The sequence below is a fragment of the Mustela lutreola genome, chromosome 3 (genome assembly GCF_030435805.1).
Source record: "Mustela lutreola isolate mMusLut2 chromosome 3, mMusLut2.pri, whole genome shotgun sequence".
NCBI classification, from domain to species: domain Eukaryota; kingdom Metazoa; phylum Chordata; class Mammalia; order Carnivora; family Mustelidae; genus Mustela; species Mustela lutreola.
Window position 1 is genome coordinate 62,075,948 of NC_081292.1, and position 26,134 is coordinate 62,102,081.

At 37.2% G+C, this 26,134-nt stretch overlaps 1 protein-coding gene across 9 annotated transcripts in view; it reads left to right on the top strand.

Moving 5' to 3' along the window:
• The window catches only part of EYA1 (EYA transcriptional coactivator and phosphatase 1), a 359,925-nt gene that overhangs the window by 240,337 nt on the left and 93,454 nt on the right, over window positions 1-26,134 (top strand). For all 9 annotated transcript variants that reach the window (XM_059166236.1, XM_059166239.1, XM_059166237.1 and 6 more), the window contains 2 exons: window positions 9,114-9,196; window positions 9,619-9,805. In XM_059166236.1, coding sequence (XP_059022219.1) covers window positions 9,114-9,196; window positions 9,619-9,805 — 270 coding nt within the window. The remainder of the gene's footprint in view (window positions 1-9,113; window positions 9,197-9,618; window positions 9,806-26,134) is intronic.

The window sequence follows — 26,134 nt, forward strand, 5'->3', positions numbered from 1 at the left end:
CAGGGAAGGAAAGCAAATGGACTTCTGTGAAAATACACGAGGGGCGAATAGCATCCTGCTTGCTGAGGAAGTGCTAGGAAACACTCTCAGACATGGGGAGTACAGACAGGCCCCAGCAGGTCCCAGCATTCTTAGGTTGGCTGGGATTCTGGTTTTTAATGTGAGTCCTTGTTCTCTGTGAAGTAGACCTTTGACCTACATGTTAGCCTTTTCTTTTCCTAAGCGTTTTGAAGTTCTAGTTGGGCAGTATTCTCCAGGTTAAATCACATCCGAAACTTTGATACTTTAAATTATGGAGTGTGTCAATATCACTTATGTTCTTAATATGCTAACTTTGTAGGGGTTTATTAATCAAGGTTCTGAGAGGTTGGCTTATTTTTAAACTATAGTTGCTTAGTACATAGAATGATGTAGCCTGCACCGGGCCTTCTAGCAAGACTGTTTCATGTTTGTTACGGTTAACGAGACCACCACCCTTCTCTGTAGGAACCCCTGACAGTGACAAGAGGAAAGCAAAATCCTTGTGATCCATGGTCTGTGGGCATCTTTATATAATGTGCTTTTCAAATTACTTGCTAGCCTACAGGAGAGTTATAAGGAAGAAGTCTTTTAGAAATGAGATGATTTGATGGCAAAGGTATTCATTAAATTTTTCAGGTGCCTTTGTCTCTACCATCTGCGATGTTAGTGTAGCCAGAAATTAAGGCCACATTTCAGAATATACAATTCACTTTCAATGTCACTGAATCAGAAAATCTGAACCGTGGGGTATGGCATGGTACAGTGACCTGAAAGTGGAGACAGTGGTTCTTCCCTAACTGAGAATCCTTTTGCATGAGAGAAAGTAGCTTCACCCTGCTTCTTGGCGAAGGAGAAGGATCCCTGCCTCAGCCACCTCACTGTCTGATGGTGGAAATAACCAGAGAAAAAATGGGGTGGAAATACCAAAATATAAATGGACTGTAAAAACATAGAATATTATTGCATTCTGAATATGAAATTTCTCATATGCAAGCAAGACTCTTAATTTCATTATATACCCACAGGATGCCAATATCTGAGCTAATAGTAGCCTCTTAGGAGGCCCATGTTTGTGTGGTAAGATCAGTGTTCTATTAGGACACCTGTGTGGTATTTATAGGGATGTGACATCCTTGTATCATCTCTGGGATCCAGTGGTACGGAGCATCTAAAACTGGTGAGATTTTATGAGCTGTTCAAAATCCATGAAGTTTAATCAGTTTAAAATCTTGTTTGATCATTTAAAAAGCAAAACAAAACAGAGGGCACCTGGGTGGCTCAGTCCGTTAAGCGGTTGGTTTGGCTCAGATCATGATCCCAGGATCCTGGAATTGAGCCCCCACATCCGCCTCTCTGCTCAGCGGGGAGTCTGCTTCTTCCTCTACCCCTCCCCCCAACTCATGCTCTCTCTCAAATAAATAAATTTTAAAAATCTTACTTGATTTAAAACACTCATAGATTTTCTTTTTGGAGATTTAGAAATAGAAATATTTTAAATCCTTCCAGAAGGGTGTTTATTCAAGCCTGAATTTAATTTTCTTTAATTTAAATCTAAAGTAGTGTCTGTAATCTAGTGTTTAAAGATAAGCCTTTATACACCATCTAGTTTAACAACAACAAAAAAAAGAACACTAAAGTGTGTGTTCTTTAGATAAAATCTGAGAAATAAGCTGTTATTAATTTGTTTCTCCTTTCCCTCTTTTTTTTTCCACTGCTGAACAAATAAGGAAGTTGAAACATGTTTTTCTCTTGTGATGTCTATTGGCTTTCAAGTTGCCCTTCCAAAGTGCCCATAATTACCACCATCATCACCAAAAAAAAAAAAAAAAAAGTGATTAAAAGTCTTCCTCCAGTCCATTCACCTGATTTTTAGGACAGGTGTATTATTACCAGGCCCTTTTGTCACTTACCACACTGAACTAAAATTCTCAAGCACCGGTTCTCACATGAGCCTGGATGAAACCCTTCAAAGGCATGAATCAGCCATGGCTTATCCGTCTCCATGTGAGGCAGGCAGGAGAAGTACCACACAGAAATCTAAGGAACAAAGGACAGAAGCAAGACTAGCAAAGAGGCAAATTCTGTGGCTTCCATTAGCAAGCTGGGATTCCCAGAAAGTGAAATCCGTGCAGAGACGACTTGTCAGGGAAAGCTTATTGGAAAGCTAGGACTTGAACCAGGCCTTGCCGGATGATGAGAAACAGACTGTTAGAGGGAAGCAGGAGAGGAGAGGAGCAGGAATGAGTCTGACGTGTTTCCAGGATCCCAGGGATCCCGTCCTGAGTTAATACAGCAGACTATGGATGAAGGAGCTTAGGCAGTATCCATCCCAAACTCTCCTCTCCAAACCTCATGTCTCTTCTCCGGGCCCAGTTTTATGCACATACATGTCCTTAACATGTGTGTCAGCTTCCCCCTCACCCCCTCTACCCTCTCAGGTTTCCTGTGCCACAATATGTTCCTGTTGGCATGTTCAATGTCCAGATTCTTGGGTTTTTCAGTTAGAGAATGCCATGTCTTTTCCTGAACAGTTAATCTTTTCTGAAATGATCAAGAAACTTCTTTCATCTAATTTTCATCTCTCCCCCTGCTTTTCTGAGAATGTTTCACTCTCTGATCTTCTCCTTTGGGCACTTTTCCCTCACTGTATGCCAGGAACACACTACTTGTTTGTTTGTTTGTTTGTTTGTTTTGTACAATTGTATTTTCCTTCCCAAACTAACCTGGTGCTTTCATTCACTTGAGTAGCTTTGTGTCTTAGAGGTGTCCTGAAAGGAAAAATGATCTCAGTGTTCTTTTCTTTTCCCCTCTCTGCCAAAAAAAGCATTGCTGTGATTTTTCACAATAGTGAACTATTTAAGTAGATAAGATTTTTGTCTTAACAACTGGGTAGGAAGTTTCCTCCACTGCCACCCTGCTTGAAGCGTAACTTAATTCCAAACTGTACCAAGAATTAATACTGTGCATTACTGGACCTTCACTTGAACCTATCCCTGTCAAACTCCCTAATTAAGAAATAATGAGTTCTAAGTGGGAATTCTTTCTACTTTGGCGAATTTTTGTTAATGTTCTGTTATATAAAATACACAGCATTTTATTTTACAATATATTTGCTCTTTTATTTACCTAGAAGTGGCTTTTCACATATAGTGGTTTATCTCTAGGAAGGAGAATATTTTTAGTTTTTTTTGATAAAGAAATTCTGAATATTAAGCCTAGTTCTCTGACCTAAGGTAAAAGTGAAGACTCATGAATCAAACAGAAACTCGCAGCAGATGGATCCTCAAACGGACAAAGGAGGTCTGTTTTCCCTCGTCACGTCTTACCCTCTCTCCCCCTCCGGCATCCATGTTCAAGCCTGGGGTAGGGAAGCCTTCTCCACAAAAGTGCCTCTCCTGCCGGGGCTGCTCAGGGTAGAAAGTGGGTTTCGCAGTGGCACACTGAAACTTTCTCAGGAGCATCGAGGTGTTTCTGTTGCCGTTGCTTTCTGGTGTTCTGGCCTGGTGAAATTCATCGGATGGTATGGGCACCAGATCTGCCTGGGATCAGCTGTCGCCTTGGAACCCTCACCTCCCTTTATGAGCTCTCCCACAGCTTGAGGACCCAAACTTCCCCTAAACAGTCTCCTTAAAGCTTCCACTCTAGAAATGCTTGGTGAGTGTGATTCCTTTCTTAGAGGAAAAAAGCAAGCCTGTACTGGTTACGTGTTTCTGAAGCGACTACGAAGACACCCACTGAATTGGTATAAAACACAGTCGCAGTTACTTGAGGTGTTTGATAAACCTGTGGCTTTTTAGGTCAAACCCTCCCTCTTCTACCTCAGTGAGATGGTTGGTGATTCCTCTGTCTAATGCGGGGTGTAGACATGTGCCTTTTAATAGACACCTCCTGACAATTGCCTAGCATTTGGCTGTAGGTTGGATATGCTAAAAAATAATTTTTTTCCAAGATCTTCTCCAACCCCTCCCCCCCACCACCACCCTGGTCCCAATTGCTTTGAGAGGTAATCTACTGTGGGGATTAGAAACCTAGCCTCTGGGGCCAGGTGGCCCAGGATACTCTTCATAATCTTTGGTGGTTTGCCCATCTGTAAAGTGGGGTATAAGTTCTCCTCTCACAGGGCAGTTAGGAGGGCCCAGGGAGCTGTAACATGGAAACTACTGGCTCAGAGCCAGCACTTAGTAACCTTTAAGTGCTATCAGTTGTTCTTATGTACATCTATTTTGCTTCTGATGTTTTTCTTAGTCCTGTAAAAAACTAGAGTGGATTTCAGGGCTTCTATAAAGCTGTATAGAGAAGGTAAGAGGGTGTGAGAGAGCATTGTGTAGACTCTGAAACCAGACGGAGCTGGGTTCAATTTCACTTTTACCCCATTAAAGCTGTATGATCTTGACCTAACCCTCTGTTTCCTTACTTGCAACGTGGGAATATTAATACTGCCTATAGTATCAAGCTGTTGGATTTAGATAAAGCATATAACAGAGGAACACACTCCTAGCACATAGTAAGTACTCAGGGACATTGTCGATCTTTACTGTTACTCTAGTTTGTTTTCTGGTTATGTTTGTATGGGTTGACTACAAACATCCAATTCTATAAGCTCTAAGATTTCTTTTTAGCTTGTTTAATAGGGAAGGGACTAATGAGTTTAAATGTAATTATTATTTGAGGCTGGCTCAGTCAGTTGTGTCCGACTCTTGATTTAGACTCAGATCATGATCTCAAGGCCCTGAGATCAAGCTCCGTCCACATGGGTTCTGTGCTCAATGGAGAGTTTGCCTCTCCCTCTCCTATCCCCTGTCCTCCCCTTGCTGCAGGTGTGTTCTCTCACAAATTAAATAAAATCTTTTTTAAAAAAATGAGTCTTTAATTTGTATCAATTTTCTAATTTTTTTTAAAGATTTTATTTATTTATTTGACAGAGAGAGCTCACAAGTAGACGGAGAGGCAGGCAGAGAGAGAGAGAGAAAGAGAGAGAGGGAAGCAGGCCCCCTGCTGAGCAGAGAGCCCGATGTGGGACTCGATCCCAGGACCCTGAGATCATGACCTGAGCTGAAGGCAGTGGCTTAACCCACTGAGCCACCCAGGCGCCCTGTATCAATTTTCTAATTAATTAATACTAGTTAGCTTAAAATACTGATGAGTAGTCCTAGATGTATATAAATATATATAAATTTGTGTGCCTATTATATAAATTTATACAATAAATTATACACAAACATACAAATGTAAATATATCAATATATGTTATACATGGAAGTTATATATAAATTTATATAATAGAAATATATAATGTATCTAAGTATATATAAATTTATATAATACTATGTATACATTACAGAGGTAGGTAGCTAGGTAGGTAGGTAGGCAGATAGACAGACGGGAGATTCAGTAATCCAGGCTTAGGAGGAAAGAGAAAAGGGGAAGATGGGGAAGGTGTTTGAGAAGAAAGGTTTCTAGTCCATGCTGAGTTATGAAGTTGATGAGATCTTAGTCAGGATACAATGGGGAGGAGGTAAGAGGTGCAAGAAGCCACCTTAAGAGAACCACATGTTGCTTCATTTGTGTGAAGTTAGGTTGGAATGTGTATCTGGTTGGGTTGGGTTGAGGTTCCTGAGACAAAACCAGAGCAGTCCGAAAGACAGACTGGAACCAGACCAGGGTCTAATAAATAAGCTCTGGGAAGGAGTTTGAATTTTATCCTGAGGGCAAGAGGAAGCCACTAACAGTTATGTGAAAAACCAAACCAAACCAAACAAAAAAAAAAAAACAGGGGAGTGAGAAGATCAGATATGCACATTAGAGAAAATATTCTACCTTTGTGGAAAATGAACTGGAGAGGGCCGGAAGATGGGCAGGAAACCAGTAAAGCAGGCTGTTGCAGAAAGCCAGTGCTGGTGGCCTAGACTGAAAGTTAGCTGCCTTCTTTGCCTAAGTCCTACATGAAGGCAGGTGGTGTGGCCCTACAGATCCAAAGCTGGTGGTGAAAAATGAGTATTGCCTGAGCCTGAGTCCCTAGTGTGTACCCCTCTCCCTGAAGTAACTTAGACCCTTTTGGAAGTTGCATTAAGTCTCCTAGGCCTCAGGAGTGCCATTAAAGCCTGCTGCAGTGTACTAAATGGAATGGAATCTCGGCCAGCTGTCAGCCAGTAAATGACTATAACTTATGTTGAATTCCAGCTAATGTATAGCCTTAGAAGTAGCATTAAGTCTGGAAAGTCACTTGGGTACCATTTCAAGTACTGAACTGTGATTTACTTGGTCATACCTCAGTGGCCTGTATGTGCCAATATAGCTTCCGTGGCCTTTTCTACTTTGTTCCAGGGAATAACTTATGGAATGAAAACACCCATTTAAAAAATATATTTTCTATATCGTACTCATTTTCTTGGTGGATAGGGATTGTTGAGGTCAGTATTTATTGTTCAAAAATGTGTAGTATAAATGAAAGGAGCAAGTCATAACCTAGAAATGTGCAGTTTTAAATGAAAGTAACAAGTCATAACCCAAAGTAATGTTTCCTATTAAATGTATATAGTATAGTTTAAAAAAGTATTGATATTGCACTCTTATCCAAAAGAAATTTAAATTTTATTTTTACAAGGCATGTTTACGCTGTTCAGTGTAAGTTTGCTTTATATATAAAATATCAATATTGATTAATTACTTGCTGATAAATACAGAGTGAGTCACATGCCCATGAGGTCCAGTACTTAAAAAAAAAACAAAACCGATGTCATCCTGATAAGTCCTGAGAGGTCCCAAACTATGTCTCAGTCATTCTTTTATCCCCATGTAATTACCACCGCGAGTCCAGCACTTATTATATGTTTAGAAGTTTGCGATTGTCCCATGCTAATGACAGTAATAGGGGAAGCTTGCCTGAAGCCCCAGTTTTCACGGCAGAATAAATATTAGTGCGGGAGCTCTTTGTTTATCTGTGATGGGTGTTATGGGAACTTTGAACAATTGGTATTCCTGAAAGTCACAAAGAAAGAAACCTCAAATATGAGTCTGTGATAACCAGATTTGAAACCATCTTAGGAAATATTTTCCCTTAATAAAAATAACAAAGGCTCGGATCAGGTTTTTAAAGTTCAGAGATGTCTGATAAATAAGTAGGAAAAGAATGTTAGATATGCAAAGAGATTAAGTGCTATTTATCTAGTTTGGGAAAGTAAGGAGAGAGAAAAGATACAGAAATGCAGTGGAGAATTTTAGAAATGTTTACTGAGATAAACAATAACAGCTTCTAATACTGGTGCGCTGTTGTAGATCGGGCACGATGCTTTCCAAAACATTACCTCATTTGATCTGTTGAAGAACCTTACAAAGTAGAGTTTTCACGGATGGGGAAGTTAGATCTTAGAGTGGTTGGGTGATCTGTCCAAAGTCCAAACAGCTCGTAAGTGATGACTGGAAACCCTGTTTTCTGACTCTTGAGGTAGTGCTTAACTGCTGAGTAGCAAATAAGTAATTGGCGTGGATTAACTTGTGCATCATACCTGAAAGCATCTGTGAAGAGCTAGTTCACACTGAAGACTTTCTCCTTCAACTGCCAACACATTCATTGGCCATAAAATTTTAATTAAAGGAAACGGTTTTTCTGTTTATAGAAGCAACACAGCTTCTGGGTTGAAAAGTCTGAAGTATGACTTGGCTTCATGAATATTATGTGACCAACAGCTATGCCCTTCCATAGATAATGTTTCTGAGATTTTTGTGCTTTTTAAAAACATTTGTATGCTTTCAAAAATATTCCAGATGAAATAATCAAAACATTTTCCTTGTTTTCATTTTTACTCTAGCAAAATAATATGAAAAAATTTTCCATGTAATTAAACATCATTATGATACCACTTCAATGTCTTCATAATATTCCCTTTCCTGAATAACTGTGTTAAAGATTTGGGAATGCTTCCTATGTTATTAAAAACAGCACTGAAGAACATCTTTGCTAATGATCTCTTTGTATAAATCCATGCATTCTTTTCTCACAGCAAATGTCGGGCAACAAAATTGCTGGCTGTTATTTATCACTGACCAGAGAGACCAGCCAGAAAGGTTGTACGTAAAATCCCGCTTTGTAGCATATGAATGCCTTGGTTTACACATTTACCAATCCCTCATATTTTCAAAATCTTTGCTAATATGATCATCAGAAATAGCATATTATTGGGGCACCAGGATGGCTCAGTTGGCTAAGCTTTGGACTCTTGATTTCACCATCGGTTTAAAATCTCAGGATCCTGGAGTCGAGCCCCGCCTCAAGTTCAGCATTGGTCATGGAGCCTGCTTAAGATTCTTCTTCTCCCTCTCCCTGCCACTCACATGCACACACTCTCTCTCAAAAATAAAATGAAATGAAAATGTTGTTTTGAATAGTTTAGCAATAAATAAATAAAACAAGAGAGGGAACGGAGATTTGCTTTTATGTTTGTATCCTGCCCAGTGACTACTGTTTATTGTTGAACACATGTAGACATTGAGCAAATAGAATTTTCCTAGAGAGCACATGTAATACATAAAACATTGATCGTGTCCCTCTTTGGTCCTTGTCTTATCAAATACTTTAAGGGCTGCCATTTGTTCTTCTGTGTAATGAAATAATCAGCTTTTTCAGTAGGCCATTATAGTGAGAAGCGCAGGTCTGAAAGTATTTGAAAGTAGTTGTACTTTTTGAGCCTGCAAGAACTTTAAAGACCCTTTGATCAGGTTCCATCATTTTTCATTAAGCATATTTAATGTAAAGCCATGAAAAAACCCTGGTGTGTTTCACAAACCAAAATGGAAAGCCCAGTGTCTATTTTTTTGCACAAATGTATAATTTTGCCCATAATTTTATATGAGTTACTCATGTCCTCAGAAATTTAAATCTCTCTACTCTTTAATGTTTTGCAATATGGTGGAACTAAAATTGTCAACGATTTTAAGAAAACACTGTTTTTGTCATGGCAGTGGATTCTGGTTTTGAAGAGAAACCAAATACATTTGCAATGAATTTCAACTCTGTGTTATCTAAATAATGATTTCTTACAGGTACATTATTCTTGCATATTTTTTCAACCGTATTTCTTTTCACTTCGTTTCAGGTAGCAGTTTTACAACATCATCAGGATTATATACAGGAAATAATTCACTCACAAATTCCTCTGGATTTAACAGCTCACAGCAGGTAATTTTAAAAGCCAGTTTAACTTGAGAAATTTTTTTTAAAATGCGAGATGATTTTCCTATATAAAGAAAGATCTGTTTATATTCTACTGTGAGTGACATTTTACCTAAGCCTTTTAAAATACATATATATTTTTTTTTCTTTTAAAAATCACTTTAAGAGTCTTCCATGGTGAGCGTTTGGTTTTTGGATTCATTTCATTTTACCTGGTCATGTGTCATGGACTAGAAGGCATAGGGAGAGTGTATCTGATCTTACATCAAATTTGTTGGCAAGTCTGGGCACTTTGTCTGCGTGTACTTGCGTGCCCCTTTGTGAATTCAGAGAAGACCCAGAAACACAAACATAGTTATACTTTGAAAAGGGAGTAATAAGCAGCAACATCCTCTGATGGATTACTCTTGTGTGGTTTGATTTGGTAGGACTACCCATCTTATCCGAGCTTCGGCCAGGGTCAGTACGCACAGTATTATAATAGCTCCCCGTATCCAGCCCATTATATGACGAGCAGCAACACCAGCCCGACCACACCGTCCACAAATGCCACTTACCAGCTTCAGGAGCCACCATCTGGCATCACCAGCCAAGCGGTTACAGATCCCACAGCAGGTAACTATGTGCACTTTATTAATCCTGCAGGCTAGATTTCTGGTGGTTTAAATGCATTTTTCGATAGTCCTATATTCACGCAGTGGTTTCACAGTTTTGGCAAGTTTTGGCGCAGCCTACATGTAAGTCCAACATCAGGATTATGGCATTAACTTTATTTATTTTTATTTGCTGAAAAATTTCAGTATAAATTACGTAACTTCAAAAGCCCTTGAAACTGAGATTTTAGTTAATTGTAAATATACTCAATTTTCAAGAGAGATGGTGTTTTGGATACATAATTAGAAATATTGAGCTATAATTATTAACTATAATTATAAATATTTGCCCATGTATTGAATATGAAAATAAATATTACCTCAAATTCAGTGTTTATTATCATTAAATATTTAATGTTTCTCCAAAATAAAAAAAAAATCAGAGTTAATAATGGAAAATCATGATTCCTCTGGCTCACCCTTCCCACTCTCAAGTCCTACTCTGAATTTCATAACTGGGCATGAGAATTTTCATACTTCTGCACAAACCTTTCCAGTGAAAATCTCTCCATCTCTGGAAATTTTCCTACCAAGTTTTTGACATTTCTTTCCGTCCCTTAGTTTTTTCCTCTGAAACTCTTAATATCGTTGGCTTAATTTCCTGAATTGGTCTTTACCTGTATTTCTTATATTTTCTCTTGTACGTCTCACTTTTGTCCTATTAAAAATATAGTCTCTCCTTTCATGGAGTATGAAGTGAGCTATTATCCTCAAACAATTGCAGAGTTTGCTTCCCTTTGCCTTTTATTTTTAGAGCCAAAGCCTGCTCTTTGCTACAAGCCAGGGTAAAATGGTCTTCCTCTGAAATACACTTCTATCACAATGCGATCATAGTGTGCTATTTCTAGTTGGTTATTTTAAATCATGAAAACGAATTTTATGGAACAGGTGCTAATTTCAATCTTGACTATAGGTTTGTCTTGCAAATATTACCAGATGTCCCCCATAAGAAAAAAAAATCTCCTTTCGGGTCTTAGTGTTTCACATTTTTTCTTAAATGTAGACGAATACTATTTTGTTCTACAGCAGGAAGTTACATCATTCTTAAACTTGTATTCCAGTGAACTATAAATAAATACTATTTCTGCACAGCCCAATTCCAAACATTCTAATCTTTGATTATCATAATCTGTTTCCCTTTATTTTTTAAGAAGTTGCTTGGTATATTTTTTACTCTGTTCACATGTATAAATACAGTATTCACAGAATCTAGTATACAAGTCCTTTAGATTTAACATCTATATAATTGCTGTCAAAAATTGGATTTATTATAGAAGCTGTTACAGAGTTTTCCTCTTCACTTCCATTAATTTCATAGCATCATGAGGAAAGATAATGGCTTGTCCCAATCTCAGGGAGATCTCATGTATTTGTATGAGCCATCTGGGTCATCCCAACTTCTTGAGGACTAACAGGAGCTTTGAATTAGAATAGCTATGTGAACAAGTGGAGGAACTCTTCAGGATTTGTGGAATAACAGAATGAGAAAAGAAGACCGCAGAGTAATTTTACTTAACTCATCATGACATTTTGATTGGGAAGAGTACAGTACAAAACAAAGTAGTGAAAACTTAATCATGTTTTTTTAAAAATTAAGGTTGATTAGCTCTTTCTGAAAAATCCCAATTTAGTCATATCAGAAAAGTTTGTGTCTGAAACGTGCCATTATTTTAAGTGAATTTTATTTATCAAAAGCGTACCAAGTGAAGGAGTGGGGAGGGCTTGCCACAAAGCCATGTCACGTAGGAAACAATGCAAAAGTATGATTTTCAAAATGTCTATAAGATTTTTTTTAAAGATTTTATTTATTTAGTTGACAGACATAGCGAGAAAGGGAATACAAGCGGGGGGAGTGGGAGAGGGAGAAGCAGGTTTCCTGCTGAGCAGGGAGCCCGATATGGGACTCGATCCCACGACGCTGGGATCATGACCTGAGCTGAAGGCAGATGCTTAACAACTGAGCCACCCAGGCGCCCCTCAAAATGTCTATATGATTTTTAATATTAAATTATTTATTTTAGATTATATTTGAATCAATGCTTAGTGTTTCAGGTACTCATTTCAATTTCAGTGTATGGCTACAGCATAAGAATGAATTGAACTGGAGAGAAAATAATATTTTTCAACTTCCTTTTATTTACCACTTCCCACTAAAATAAATATATGGATCACCCTTCCTTATGAAGGAGAAGGTTCAGGGAGTTTCCACATTAAAAAGAAATGTAGATTACTTGAGAAATTCAAGGAAGAGTTAGTCTGATTTTAGAGGTTTTGGTTCATTTGTTTATTTACATTTGCAGTGTGACTGTGGATTCTGCCTAAGTCTTTTGGTGTTAATTTTCCTTTCTTACTGATTATGTAAGATTGTAGACTGGTCTTTGATAAAAAGGAAGTTTTGAATGATAGAATCCATAAAATCATTGAAGAAGGAATCAATGATTTATAACATATAATCTAATGTTTTTGTCTTATGATAGAAATAAAAAAAGGTTAAAATCATGTCTATTTTGTTGAAATAACTTCAGATGTTTTTCTTTTAATAGTCTATTATATTTAAGGTCATTATTTTGTACATTGGAAAATTAGACTCTAGGTATGATCTGGTCTTCTGTATGGCCAGGGTTCTGCCTTTCAGTTTCAAGGAATTAAACAGTACAGAATGAATGCACAGTGTATATATGTGGCTTCCTCCCATACTTTATAATATCTGTCCTTGTATTATTCATGGAATTGTTAGGTCGTAATGAATACATAAAGATAATCTTGCAAGGATTTTTCAGGCCTTACATATAAGGACTGATTATTTGGTGTTATGCATTTTTAAAGTTATGAAGTATAGTCAGCTTTTAAGTCTATGGTATTAAGCAGTATCACTTAGAAACATGTATCTCCTCATGAATCTTAAGTTCAAAAATTATTTTAATGTGTTTATAATTAAATATTGAAAACTATAGTCTCCTCTGGGTAGATATGTGTAATACATTCAAAATAATATAACTTGAACATGAAAGTTTAATCTTAAAATTTCAATTCATTTTAAAAACTAAAAACAGCAACATTTTTTTATTGAGCTATAATTGGTATTTAACATTAGATTAGTTTCAGGTGTCAACATAATATGATATTTGTACATATTGTGAAATGTTCGCTGCAGTAAGTCCAGTTAACATCCACTAGCATTTATAGTTGCAGATTTTTTCCCTTGTAATGAGAACTTTTAAGATCTACTCTTGGCAATTTAAATCCTTTGCATTCATTTTTTAAAATGATTTTGGGGCACCCAGGTGGCTTAGTCAGTTAAGTGTCTGACTCTTGATTTTGGTTCAGGTCACGATCTCAGGGTCATGGGATTCAGCTCCATGCTCGATGGGGAGTCTGCTTCAGATTCTCCTTCTCCCTTGTCTCCCCCACCACACCCCGCCCCCCCCCCCCGGCTGTCTCACATGTTCTCTTTCACATACATAAATAAATCTTTATTTTAAAAAATGAGTTTGTTAGTCAACAAACTCATTGTTGTTTTGACTCTCTTAATAAAATAAAATTTACATATTCTGGTGGAAATATGTGAGTGTTCACCTACCTTGAGAAATACGGTGAGGTTTATCTGGTTATTTAGCAGCATTGTAATTTACTTATTGGGCTCAAGAAAATCACACCTACCCTTCAACTAGCAATGCCAGCCTCCCCCTGCCCCACTGAAAGCCGTCTTGGTTGCTTCTAATTTTGGCAATTATAAATAAAGCTACTATAAATATTTATGCTCAACTTTTTTTTTGTATAGACATAAGTTTTTAAATCACTTGGGTGGTAAATAACTAGCTGTGTGATCACTGAATTGTATTATAAGAATGTTTAGTTTTATAAGGAATTGTCAAATTGTCCTCCAAAGTGTTCACCATTTTGTGAACCAATAAGCAACAAATGAGAATCCTGTTGTTCACAACCTCGCCAGCATTTGGTGTCATCAGTATTTCAGATTTTGGCCATTCTAATAGGTATGAGGCAGTATCTAGTTTTAATTTGCATTCCCTTAATGAAATATTATGTTGTGTATGTTTTCATATTCTTGTTTGCTCTGTATATCTTCTTTGGTAAGGTGCCTGTTCAAATCTTGTACCCACTTTTTAATGAGCTTGTTTTCTTATTATTGAGTTTTAAGAGTTCCTGTATGTTTTGGATACAAGTCCTTTATCAGATAAGTTCTTTCTCCTATTCTGTGGCTTGTCTTTTTAATTTCTTAACAGTATCTTTCAAAGAGCTTAAGCTTTTAATTTGAATCAAGTCCATTTTAGGCGTTTTATTCTTTCATGGAATATGCTTTTGGTTTTGTATCTAGAAACTCGTTGCCTCGCCCAGGGTCACCTAGTTTTTTTCCTATGTAATCTAAAAGTTTCATAGTTTTGCTATTTCAGTTTAGGTCTCTGATCCTTTTTGAGTTAATTTTTGTGAAACGTAGAGGTCAGTTTCTAGATTCCTTTTTACTTATTTATTTTTGCATGTGGTTGCCCAGTGTTTGTAGCACCATTTGTCGAAAAGCCTATCTTTTGCTCCATTTGCTTTATTACTTCTTTGTCAAAGATCAGTTGGCAAACTTTGTGTGGGTCTATTTCTGGGCTCTCTGTTCTCTTTCATTGATCTATTTGTCTATTCTTTTCCTATTACCACATTATGTTGATTATTGTAACTTTGAATAAGTCTTTTAGATGGGGAGTATCACACTTCTGTGTTCTTCAATATTGTGTTGGCTATTCTGGGTCTTTTGCCTTTCCACATAAACTTTAGAGTCAGCCTGTCAGTATCCATCAACTAACTTACTTAGATTTGGTTTAGAATTGCACTGAATCTATAGATCAAGTTGGAAAGAACTGAAAATATTGAATCTTGACAATATTGCATCTTCCTATCCATGTACATGGAATATCTCTCCATTAATTTACCTTTTCATCAGAGTCCTATAGTTTTCCTCATATAGATTTTATACATATTTTTAGATTTATCTTTCTTTTTTGGTGCTAATTAAATCATATAATGTTTTTCATTCAAATTCCAATTGCTCATTGCAGGTATCTAGGAAAGCAATTGACTTTTGTATATTGTATCCTGAAACTTCACTATGATCACTTATTAGTTCCAGAAGTTTTTCATGTTGATTCTTTGGTATTTCTTTTTTTAGATAAACATTTGTGTCATTTTTGAATGAAGACAGATTTATGCCTTTCTTCCTATTCTGAATATCATTTGTTTTTCTTTTCTTATCTTATTGCATCAGCCAGGACTTCCAATACAGTGGTGAACAGGAGTGGTGAGGAGACATCCTTGTCTTGTTCCCATGATCTTAGTGAGAAAACTTCTGGTTTCTCACCATTAAGTTTGTTGTTAGCTACATGTTCTTTGTAGTTATTTTTTCATCAGCTTGAGGACGTTTTCCTCTGCCCCTAGTTTGCTGAGAGTTTGTATCATGAGTATGTGTTGGATTGTGTCCAGTGCTTTTTCAGCACTGTTGATATGATCATATGATTTGTCTTTCTTAGCCTGTTGATATGATGAATTACATTATTTGATTTTCAAATGTAGAACCAGCTTTTCTTACCTGGAATAAATCCCACTTGGTCATGGTGTATAAATCTTTTATACATTGTTGGATTCAGTTTTGCTAATATTTTAAGAATCTTTGCATCTATGTTCATGAGATATATTGGCCTGGGGTTTTCATTTCTTATAATGTCTTTGTCTGGTGTTGGTATTAGGGTAATAGTGACCTCACAGACTAAGTTAGGAAGTTTTTTTTCTGCTTCTATTTTCTGGGACAGATTGTAAAAAAATTAGTATCATTTCTTTCCTAAATATTTGGTAGAATTCACCAGTGAACCCATCTAGGCCTAGTGCTTTCTGTTTTGAAAGGTTAATTATTGGTTAAATTTCTTTAATAGATATAAAACTATTCAGATTATCTATTTCTTTCTGTGTGAGTAGATTGTCTTTCAAGGAATGGTTCTTACCATTATAATTGGTGGGCATAGAGTTATTCATAATGCTCTTTTATTATCCATTTAATGTCTAAGGGATTGCTAGTGATATCCTTTTCACTTCTGATATTAATGATTTGTGCCGCCTTTTTTTTTTTTTTTTTTTTGCTTTGTTTAGCCTAGCTGGAGATTTATCAATTTTATTGATCTTTTCAGGAGCCAGCTTTCCATCTCATTGATTTTTCTTTATCATTTTCCTATTTTCAATTTCATTGACTTCTCTGATTTTTATTATTTCTTCTGCTTTATTTTGATTTAACTTGGTCTTCTTTTTCTAGTTTCCTAAAGCTTGAAGCTTAGATTGTTGGTTTTAAATCTTCCTTCCCTGCTAATACATGCAGTAAGTGCTATCAAGTTCCCTCTAAGTATTGTTTTAGTTATATCCCACAAAATTTAATATTTCTATTTATTTTTATTTAGGTCAAAATATTTTTATTTCCATTATCATCAAACTCCTCCCCTTTGAAGAGGTATATATTTATAAACATTTTATTGGAGAAAAATATTAGAAACTTGATATCAGTACAGTATGTATTATTTGTGACTGCTGTCCAGTTTTTCATATTTCATATCTTTCCAATTAAATGGCTTTCTGTTGTTAGAAATGTATTTAGTTTCTGAGAATAGTATTTCATGGCAAATTCAAATTCCAATATCTATAAGAGAACATTTTTATCAGAATCAACTCTTTTTCTTTTTTTACTCAATTCTAAGTCTTGTAAGACAGTATCATAGTTAAACCCATGGTTACATTAAATTTTAAATGATGGGTTTCATTTTAAATTTCTTTTAAATTTCTTTTTTGAAACAATTCTTTACAAAGCAAATGGTTTTCTTTTATGTTCAAAAACATATAGAGGTAAGAAAAAAGAAAAAGGCATTTTAGGATGTTTTTCTTTTTTGATAGTATCTGAGTTCACATAGTATCATCTCTTAGCCACTGACATGTGATGAATGCTATTTTCTTATATTAAACCCTAAAAATTTTAAGGCATATTATTAGCAAAGTAACCAAGTACATTTTTTTCAAAAAGATGATAAAAACTATTTAACTACCATTTGAGAATAATGGTCATGAAGGAGTTTTCTAACTTGACTTTCTTAGAAAAGTACTTAAGCCATTCTTTAAAAATAATTTTTATTGTATGATTTCTCCTTATATGATCAAAATATGAACTTATTTATAATTCATTTACTTAAACAATTTGGCTGGAACACATATTTTTTGTCAAAAATCTTAGAACATTTCATAATAATTACGACAGCTATCTTAATAATAATACATAGTACAAATGTAATTGATGTTTTTAGAACTTTACATTACATGTAATCTTATAACCATGAGGTGTAGTACTATTTGTCCCCATTTTACAGATGGGGAAAATCAGGTACATAGCTCTTACATGCTCAATAAACTATAAATATTATTGAGTTAATTGAGAATTTTGCGGCCAAATTTTTGTGGAAGGACTAATCACCTATAACATTGTCTTATTGAAATACTACAAAGCCATCAGAGAGAAAGAGTAAATAAATAGGAAATAAAATATTTTAGGCAAATGCAAAATAAAACTAGTTGTTCATTAGGAATGAGTTTTGGTATGCATGCTATAGAAAAGTCAGGTTTTCAAAGGATTTGTTCATTTGAATTCTTACCAAAAAGGTAGACGGTTGAAATCTACCTTTTCATGCTCTGACTACATGCAGACGATTTACTGGTTAAGGTGATGTACGGGAATCTTGCCAATATTGAATTTCAAGTGACAGAGGAAAAATCAGTATAAGAGGGAATTCAATATGCATGGGAAACCATTTGTTCCCTCTGCTTCTTTGATCCTTGCCAAGGCACACGAAAGTAGAGCAAAGCGCCTGAAAACCGGGAACATTCTTGTGCAAAGTTGCAGGGGAACTCTGAGCTCTCACAGGAATTCAGTGTGACAGGATGAAAAACTAAACTGCCGGCCGTCTGCCTTATAAATGCAGGAAATTCGGGCCACGTCTATATAACCGAACACGCCTACATCTGTCCACTGCAGAAATGATCCTGAGGTTTGCAACAGCATGGGTCTCCATTGCTCCGTTTTGCCGAGTGAGCAGTTCTGAAAATCTTTAGGCCATACTTGCTCTTTTTCGCTGATGCCTTGTGGACTTTGGAGAAGTTTGCAATTTGTTCAGCTCAAAAATAAACTCTTTCACTGAAACAGTTTTAACTAACATTCTGGAAACATTTGTCGGCAAAACAAATATTTGTGTCTAAAATAGTCAGGCTATTACGATGTGAGAAAACAAAACAGATGTTTGTTTGGGGTTGTTGGGTTTGTTTGTCTTGATGGCATTTGCTTGCTTGCTTGCTTTTTTTTTCCTCACCCCAGAGGAAACACAGTGTTAACCCTAATGAAATTATAAAAATCTTGAAACTAAAGTTAATTTTTTATTTTATATTGTGAGGAAAGTCATAAAAGTGGGTTGCCTTATCTTTGAGTTTTGGATTGTGTTTCCAAAAAGTGAAAAATACAGTGTTTTAGAATTTTCCCATTTTGTGCCTCATTACTGGTTTGACTAATTTTTTCAGTTTGTAGTCAGTTTTAGTACGCGTGGATTCAAATATGTCATTCTCTCTTCTATTTATACTTAACATATGATTTGTGTATAAATACCCCAAATAAGAAAGCATATATCATTGAGCTAGTTAAATTCATTTACTATTCTTCCCATTTATTACTTTATCTTCTTTGGTAGCTAATTGATTTGTTGTTTCTGTAAAGCATTAAGCATCCTGTGGGACCAACACAGATCAATGTAATAAGTTTCCTTGTTTAAGTTGGAGGACATTAGCATTTACTGATAAATTTTTTTTCTTTGGAGATGGTTGAGAAAAGAACATACAAAGTTACCTGTGCCTCATTTAATTTGGATTGATTTGTTTAGTGGATAAGTTTTGGGTTGACTTTCATTTATTTTCTGGGGATGATGTAATTTTATTTATGTATTTTTATTGAAATACTGTTAATACACAATGTTACATGAGTTTTGGGAGTACAACATAGTAAATCGACGAGTCTGTACATTTCGCTGTGCTCCCCACAACTGTAGCTACCCTCTGTCACCATACACCACTATCAAAATACCTTTGACTATATTCACTGTGCTGTACCTTTCATCTCCGTGATTTATTTCGATTAATTTATAAGTAAAGATAGAATTGATGGCTATCATTTTTAGTCCCCAGTTTGATAGCCAAAAATTTTTTTTTTTTTTAAGATTTTATTTATTTATTTGACAGAGAGAAATCACAAGTAGATGGAGAGGCAGGCAGAGAGAGAGAGAGGGAAGCAGGCTCCCTGCCGAGCAGAGAGCCCGATGCGGGGCTCGATCCCAGGATCCTGAGATCATGACCTGAGCCGAAGGCAGCAGCTTAACCCACTGAGCCACCCAGGTGCCCCGATAGCCAAAAATTTAAGTGTAGTGAATTTTTACAGTTTACTAAAGAACATATGAAAATGGGAAAAAATTATAAAAGTATAGGAGGATTTACAGAGAAGAACAAAATTCCCTTAATCTTTTGTAGACAGTTTTTTTCAGCGGAGTTCCTTGTATATTTTCCAGGGATACATGTTCCTTATATAAACATATACAAAGCACTTGCCCCAGATACTTTTTTTTTTCCCCACATTCAAGTATGTATAGTTTGTTGTTTTTCTTTTTCCTTAAAGAGAATAGAATACATACTGTTTGGGTTTTTTTTCTTATTTTTTTTAAGGATTTTATTTATGTGACACAGAGAAAGATCACAAGTAGCCAGAGAGGCAGGCAGAGACAGAGAGGGGGAAGCAGGCTCTCCACCAAGCAGAGAGCCCGATGTGGGGCTCGATCCCAGGACCCTGAGATCATGACCTGAGCTGAAGGCAGAGGCTTTAACCCACTGAGCCACCCAGGTGCCCCAGAATACATACTGTTTTGTCCCTTACTTTTTTACTTAACAATATACAGAGAAAGATTAATAGGTATTTTTGATATGAATTTTATAAGCAAGTATAATAATAGCTGGTTTTTTTGAGTGCACACTATGTGCCGGGCATTTTCCTAAGCACTGTTCATGCGTGAACTTAGTTCATTCTCACCCAATTGCAAGAGATAGGAAGTGTTATCATTCTCCCCATTTTACAGATGGATAAGCTAAGGAGAGAGGTCCATGGCTGCATGAGGATTTAACCTCCAGAACTTGACTACAAACTTGAATTCTTAATTAGACCGGCAGGCTGGTTCCAGAAACCACTGTGTCTGAGGTTTCAAATAAGCAAAATAATGGAAATGTAAACAAAGAAGAGGCAGAAACGATCTGGTGTTCATTTTCTTAAATTATTCAAAGAACTTAGCAAAGGCATGTATTAGCAGATATTCAGTTAAATATGTGTTAAATAAGTTGAATAGGCTCTCTTTGCTTGCAAAATAGTTTAGGTCTGAAATTACAGAGAAGTGGTATAGAGTATATTTAAGGTATCTTGTAGTATTTCCTTTTCTCTTTTTTTTTTTTTTTTAAGATTTTATTTAATTATTTGACAGAGAAAGAGAGATCACAAGTAGGCAGAGAGGCAGGCAGAGAGAAAGGGGGAAGCAGGCTCCCCGCTGAGCAGAGATCCCGATGTGGGGCTCTATCCCAGGACCCTGGGATCATGACCTGAGCCAAAGGCAGAGGCTTAACCCTCTGAGGCGCTCAGGCACCCCCTAGTATTTCCTGAATTATAGGATCAGTTTGTAGATATCTTGAATAACCCAACAACCATAAGCATACTTTTCCTGAATGTGCACTCTCTCCACTCCCTCTTTATCTATTTAATAGTTATCTGTCATGGACTTGCTTAGAGAACAGTTTCTCAAAACATCTCTACCATCCCCTGTCCTTCCCGGAGGATCTGGTTCTCTACATTTCCAAGTTCTTTTTTCTTTTTCCACTTGGATCTCCTGGTGATGAGCAATAAATGTAGGGGTGATGCTATTATTTTATCAAGGAAAAGGGAAGCCATCCATCTTGAAGTATAAGTAGGCATCTTAATCTAGTACAGTCACCTTCTAACACTTTTGAAAATATTTATATGACCCCTCCAGAAACTTTCTCAGGTGTCTCTTCATAAAATTAAAACTGCATTTTCTTCAGTACCAGTAATTAGGACGGATTTTACTGTTGTTCCCTTTTATGTAAGTGCTGATATTTGAGTATAATTTTCTAATATTTTGCAATAGTAGTCACCTGGGTTATTGATTGATTTGATGATCACGTTATTGATTGACATGATGGATTGATTTAGCAATCACGTCTGCCATTGTCTCTGTGGAGAATAGCTTCTGAGTTCCAAAAACCGATTTAAATGTATGTAAAGCAGGGGAACCTGAGAGGCTCAGTTGGTTAAGCACCCACTCTTGATTTCTGCTCAAGTCATGATCTCAGGGTGGTGGCATAGAGTCCCACCTTGGGCTCAACACTAGGGATAAAGTTGGCTTGGGATTCTCTCTTTCCCTCTGCCCCTCCCCATGTACAAACTGCTCTCAAGCACTCTCTCTCTCAAAACAACAACAGACCAAAAAACATAAAACATGGCTGATTTGTAAATTGACAACTCTCTTGTCTCTACAAATCCACCTGAGCAACTTTATCATGAAGCCATTGGGCAATAGGGAATTTTAAAGTTAGAAGGGACCTTACAGGTTCTTTTGCAGAAGACCTTCACTTTCCTGATTATGAATAAGGAAACTGGAAATAATGACATCTTTCCAAAGCGGCATCACCCATCCTTGCCCACATCTCTTAATGGCATGCTGGAGTGGCAGCCTTGGAAGGCAGCGTGATGTGGCGTGGCCTTTCCTCCACTGCTCTGGGCAGCACTGCTGTCTCTGAAAGATGGGGACAGAGAGCCCTTAATGAGTTCGCAAGCAGGATCAGTTAGGGAGACAAATCGTTAGGTTTAAAATTATCAGGGTTTTCCTGTACCTGAGGTCTTTCCGGATCCTTTGATACTAATACCCACTGAGAACTGCACATAGTGGACATGCTTCCCAATAATACTGGTCTCGGAACCAGTCTCCACCCACCCCCACCCCCACAAGGGATACCTGTGATCTTGGGGACTGCACCGCCTCAAGGTATTAATTAAGAAAAAGGAGTGGTGGCTAAGGATTTGGGGTTGGGCTAACCTGGATTTGAATTCTGGCTCTATTTACTCTGAGCAGGTCACTTAGCACTTCAGCGTATCGGTTTTCATTAAATGAGGATAACCCTGCTCATGTGTATGGGATGAATGTGAGGATGACGTTATGTAAGTGGCCCGCAAAGTGACGGACGCCCACGGGGCCCTCAAGTGTTCATTTGTTCCATGTGTGCATTTAGCAGACATTTATAAAAGCTAAGCTGTGCCAGGCCTTGTGCCTGGCCCAGGGAATATGAGGGGACAAAAAGGGCAAGATCCCTGGCAATAGGGAGTCAGTGTGTTTTCTTCCCTCTTGAAGGAAAGAAACGTAGCAGCGCATTGTGCATTGTAGTTATTTCAGACGCTGAAGCCCCTGAAGTGTGGTTGACCAGTTTCCTCCACGTAGTATGACTGGGAGAGGCTGAAACGTGTGAGGACGGATGACAGAAGTTTCTAGGAGGTTGTCTACAGAGTACTGGAGACAATGGCTGTATTCCAGGAGTGAGAAATCTCTCTTGATTTAGTTACTAGACCTTGACTGAAGAATTAATTTACAGAGAGACCACAATCAGTGATGGTGTGAAAGGGAAGTAATGGTTGTAGAATACAACCATAGAGAAGTCAGAACAGTTCTCTAACATTAATTCAAATATGTATTAATCCGACTTCTGGCTAATCCTATAACATTAGTCAACAAGTCTACTTGTGTTTAGTTTATTTTACCCAAGTTTCTATGGGAGAGTTCTATAGCTGATAACTTAAAGTTGTTAAGATTCCTTTAAGTGTTCTCCTCTTTAATAAGGTAATATTTATTGAGAATATAATATAATATAATATAGTATAATATAATTTATTCAAGACCTTGTTGAGACTTCTGGGTTTTGTTCATTTGTTTGTTTGTTTGTCCAAGACAGCAAAAACTCCCACTTAAAACATCTCCCAGTATAACATTGTCATGGTCACACTCTGTGGCATATAATTTTGAAGGCTTGATAGCCTATTACTTGGTAGGTCTATAAGCAGATTTTGAGGACTATTGTGAGACTTTCCCTTTGTCTGTGGCCTTCCACATGGGAATCTTCCCTGGTTAGGTCCCTTTATTTTCATAAGAGAATATCGTTTCTATTCTCAACACAGGTAACTTAGTAAAACATATCCTTCTCCACTCAACTGAGCAACCAAGAGGAGCTCCACTTCAGGTAACTTGGAGTATAACATCTTACCTCATTGCTTCTTAACACTCAAGGAGATACTCGCTTCTGTCAACTACCAGAAGGGCACATAAAGCTTCATTCTTTTAGATATTTTCAGTTTTACCCTTAAAATAAGCAAGGTTCCCACCCGGCCCAGCTCTGCAATCTAAGAACTGAGTTAGCCCTATGAAGTCTGCTGTGGTTTGTCCGAGAAGTAAGAATCATATGAAACCTGTTGTTTTCCTTCACCATGAGGATATATCCCTGGCATCACACTAACATCCTCTCAGTAAGCAGTCTTGGGAGGCATTTCTGCCTCGTCTCTGTGCTAGAAATACCTAGGTTTCTATAGAAAAATTGACGGTCTCATTATAGATACCCCTGAGTCTTAGAATTCTGTTTGCCATTGACTGCAGACCTTAGGGCAAGCAGACATGTGCTGACCACTCTGTCTCCTGATTTTATTTTACCTTTTCCAATTCAGTATTTTTTTTTTCTAATGTGGTCATTTGTTTTTTTAAATTTCCATATAGTTATTGTGTACTTATTTCGTGCATTATCTTAAACCCATTCTGGAGAGCGGTAAGATATAAATTATCTGGAAAATACAATTAAGAACTAAAATGTTTTTTTTCAATTAGAATAGGAGTGAGAAAATCGATTTACCCCATTCGGTCCATATTCAGGAAGCACTTAGTTTCTAAATTTTCCATTATCACCGTGTTTGTAAATGTCGCCATTTTGGTTAATATGTGCACAAAAACCCACTTCAAGATTCTCATAATTACAGCTTCACAAGAGCACACACCTGCTCATCTTTTCTTCTCTTTGCTCAAAGCCCCAAACTGCCGTGTCTAATAGGCTTGTTATGTGTTTCAATCCAGCTAATTTATATAAAAAACATGTTGTGAATTGCAAAATGGCTCCCAAATGTAAGAATTCATTTTCTCTACCACTGACATTATTTTCAACTTGTGCAATTTATTTTCTTTTCCATCCCTGATGACATTTTAAATGTTCTCCCTTTCAGTATTCTAAGAATGTTCTTTCTGTGGAGTCTCTTTGCTTTCCAGTTTCCCAGTTAATGTTTTCCCTAAAGTGTCTCTTTCAGTACATTTGTTCATCTAATTACCTCCCCTGACTCACTTTTAATATTGATAAAGGTTATCGAGGAAGCACATTTCTCTTGAGACTTATTCCTTAATCTTGCTATTAAATTTAATTACCCTGTTCCCTAATTGAAGGAAAGGCAGAAAACACAGTTTCTTCTCCTTTCAAATATGAGTGAGGGCTTAAAGATATTCCTCAACATTCCATTAGGTATTCATTGAGCAGCTCTTAATTATAAAGTTGTCTTAGGTTCTGAAGGGATACAGAGAATAGGACGGTTCTTCCCTATATCAAGGAGCATTTATGTAAATAGCCAAACCTAACAAACCTTATATTTTTAAAAATACCATGCTAGAAGCAGCAAAGTGCTCTAAGAATATCAGAACAGAGATTTCTTATATAAAGTATTTGGAGAAAAAACTAATGAAAGGAATGAAATTTATTCTCAGCAATGAATGATGTAAATGGGTGAAGGATAGAGAATAGAGATGGGGTATTTATTCAAGGCTGGAGAAATAGACCCTTTTAAATGGGCTCGTCGGAGCTATCACTTCCATCAGAATATAAATTTCACTGAAGAATGAAATCCTTTTTGAGCCGACAAATTACTTTGTGATCATCTTTATGAGTAAGATAACTGAGCCCAGAGAGACAACTTTGAACAATTTACTTCTCACCACTACACTAACACGTTGGCTAATTCTACAAATGACAAGTTACTAAGCCTGTTCAGATCCTACTGTCTGAATTTGTAGGTTATGCTGTCTACCACAGTGAAATGTGAACTACTCAATTTTCCATGTTCAGTAAGTTAAGGAGGATGTGGAAATGGACCAAGTTTGCAAGATCCATCCCTTCCACAGGTGGGTTATTTCCCAAAAATTGAAAGGGAGGAGGTCACATTTTTGGAGTCTGTACAGGTTCTGTAATCCATGCTGCTAAGCCTCGGTTCCAGGCAGCTCCCTCTCTGACCCCAGACCTCCCCAGGCAGGGGCTCATCAGTGACTCTATCATCTCTTTGTCTTCATGGCTGTGAAGCAACGGTTCTGGCTTGGGGAAGTGACATGCTCTCTGAGAAAAGTCAAGACTGGTTCAGTCAGGTGTGTGAAGCCAGAGAAGGCAGATGGAGTGAGAGAAGTAATCTCAGAGCCTAGAGGAAGCCGTGTTCAATCCACCTGTCTACTTGTCAACCCTAATGTGGCCTCTTCCAGTGAAGGGTAAGGTCTACTCCGAGTTCTGTACTGCATAAAATAAGTTGAATCCAGAAGATGGAATCAGGAATCAATGTGCCCAAGTTCCCTTCCTGTCAGCTCCTCCCAGTATGAGCGTGAAGGCACATGAATAAATAGTTAACTGTGATACATTCTTTATGAGAATGGTGAAATAAGATTTGCATGAAGGATTATCCATGATCACGTGCACCCTGTGAACCAGGGATGTCCCACATGCTGGGTTGTTAGCTCATTCAACAATGGATGTTTATGGTATATTCCAGGCACTGTTCTAGACACAGGGCACTAGGCAGCACACAGACTACAAGTAAATGTAAAATGCCTCTGGTTGTCAGAAGTGCTTGGAAGGATGAAACAGTTTGTAAAATAGATAGAGTTAGGGTAGACAAATTCTTTCAGAAGCATGGTCTGGCAGGGTGACATTTGAGCTGAGAACTGGAATTACTTTGTAGAGAGTGCCACCTCTGAGTCTTGGGGGTGGGGGGAGAGTGTTCTGGGAGAGGAAACAGCAGTTCCCCAAGCCTGGAAGCAGGACTGTGTTTGGTGAA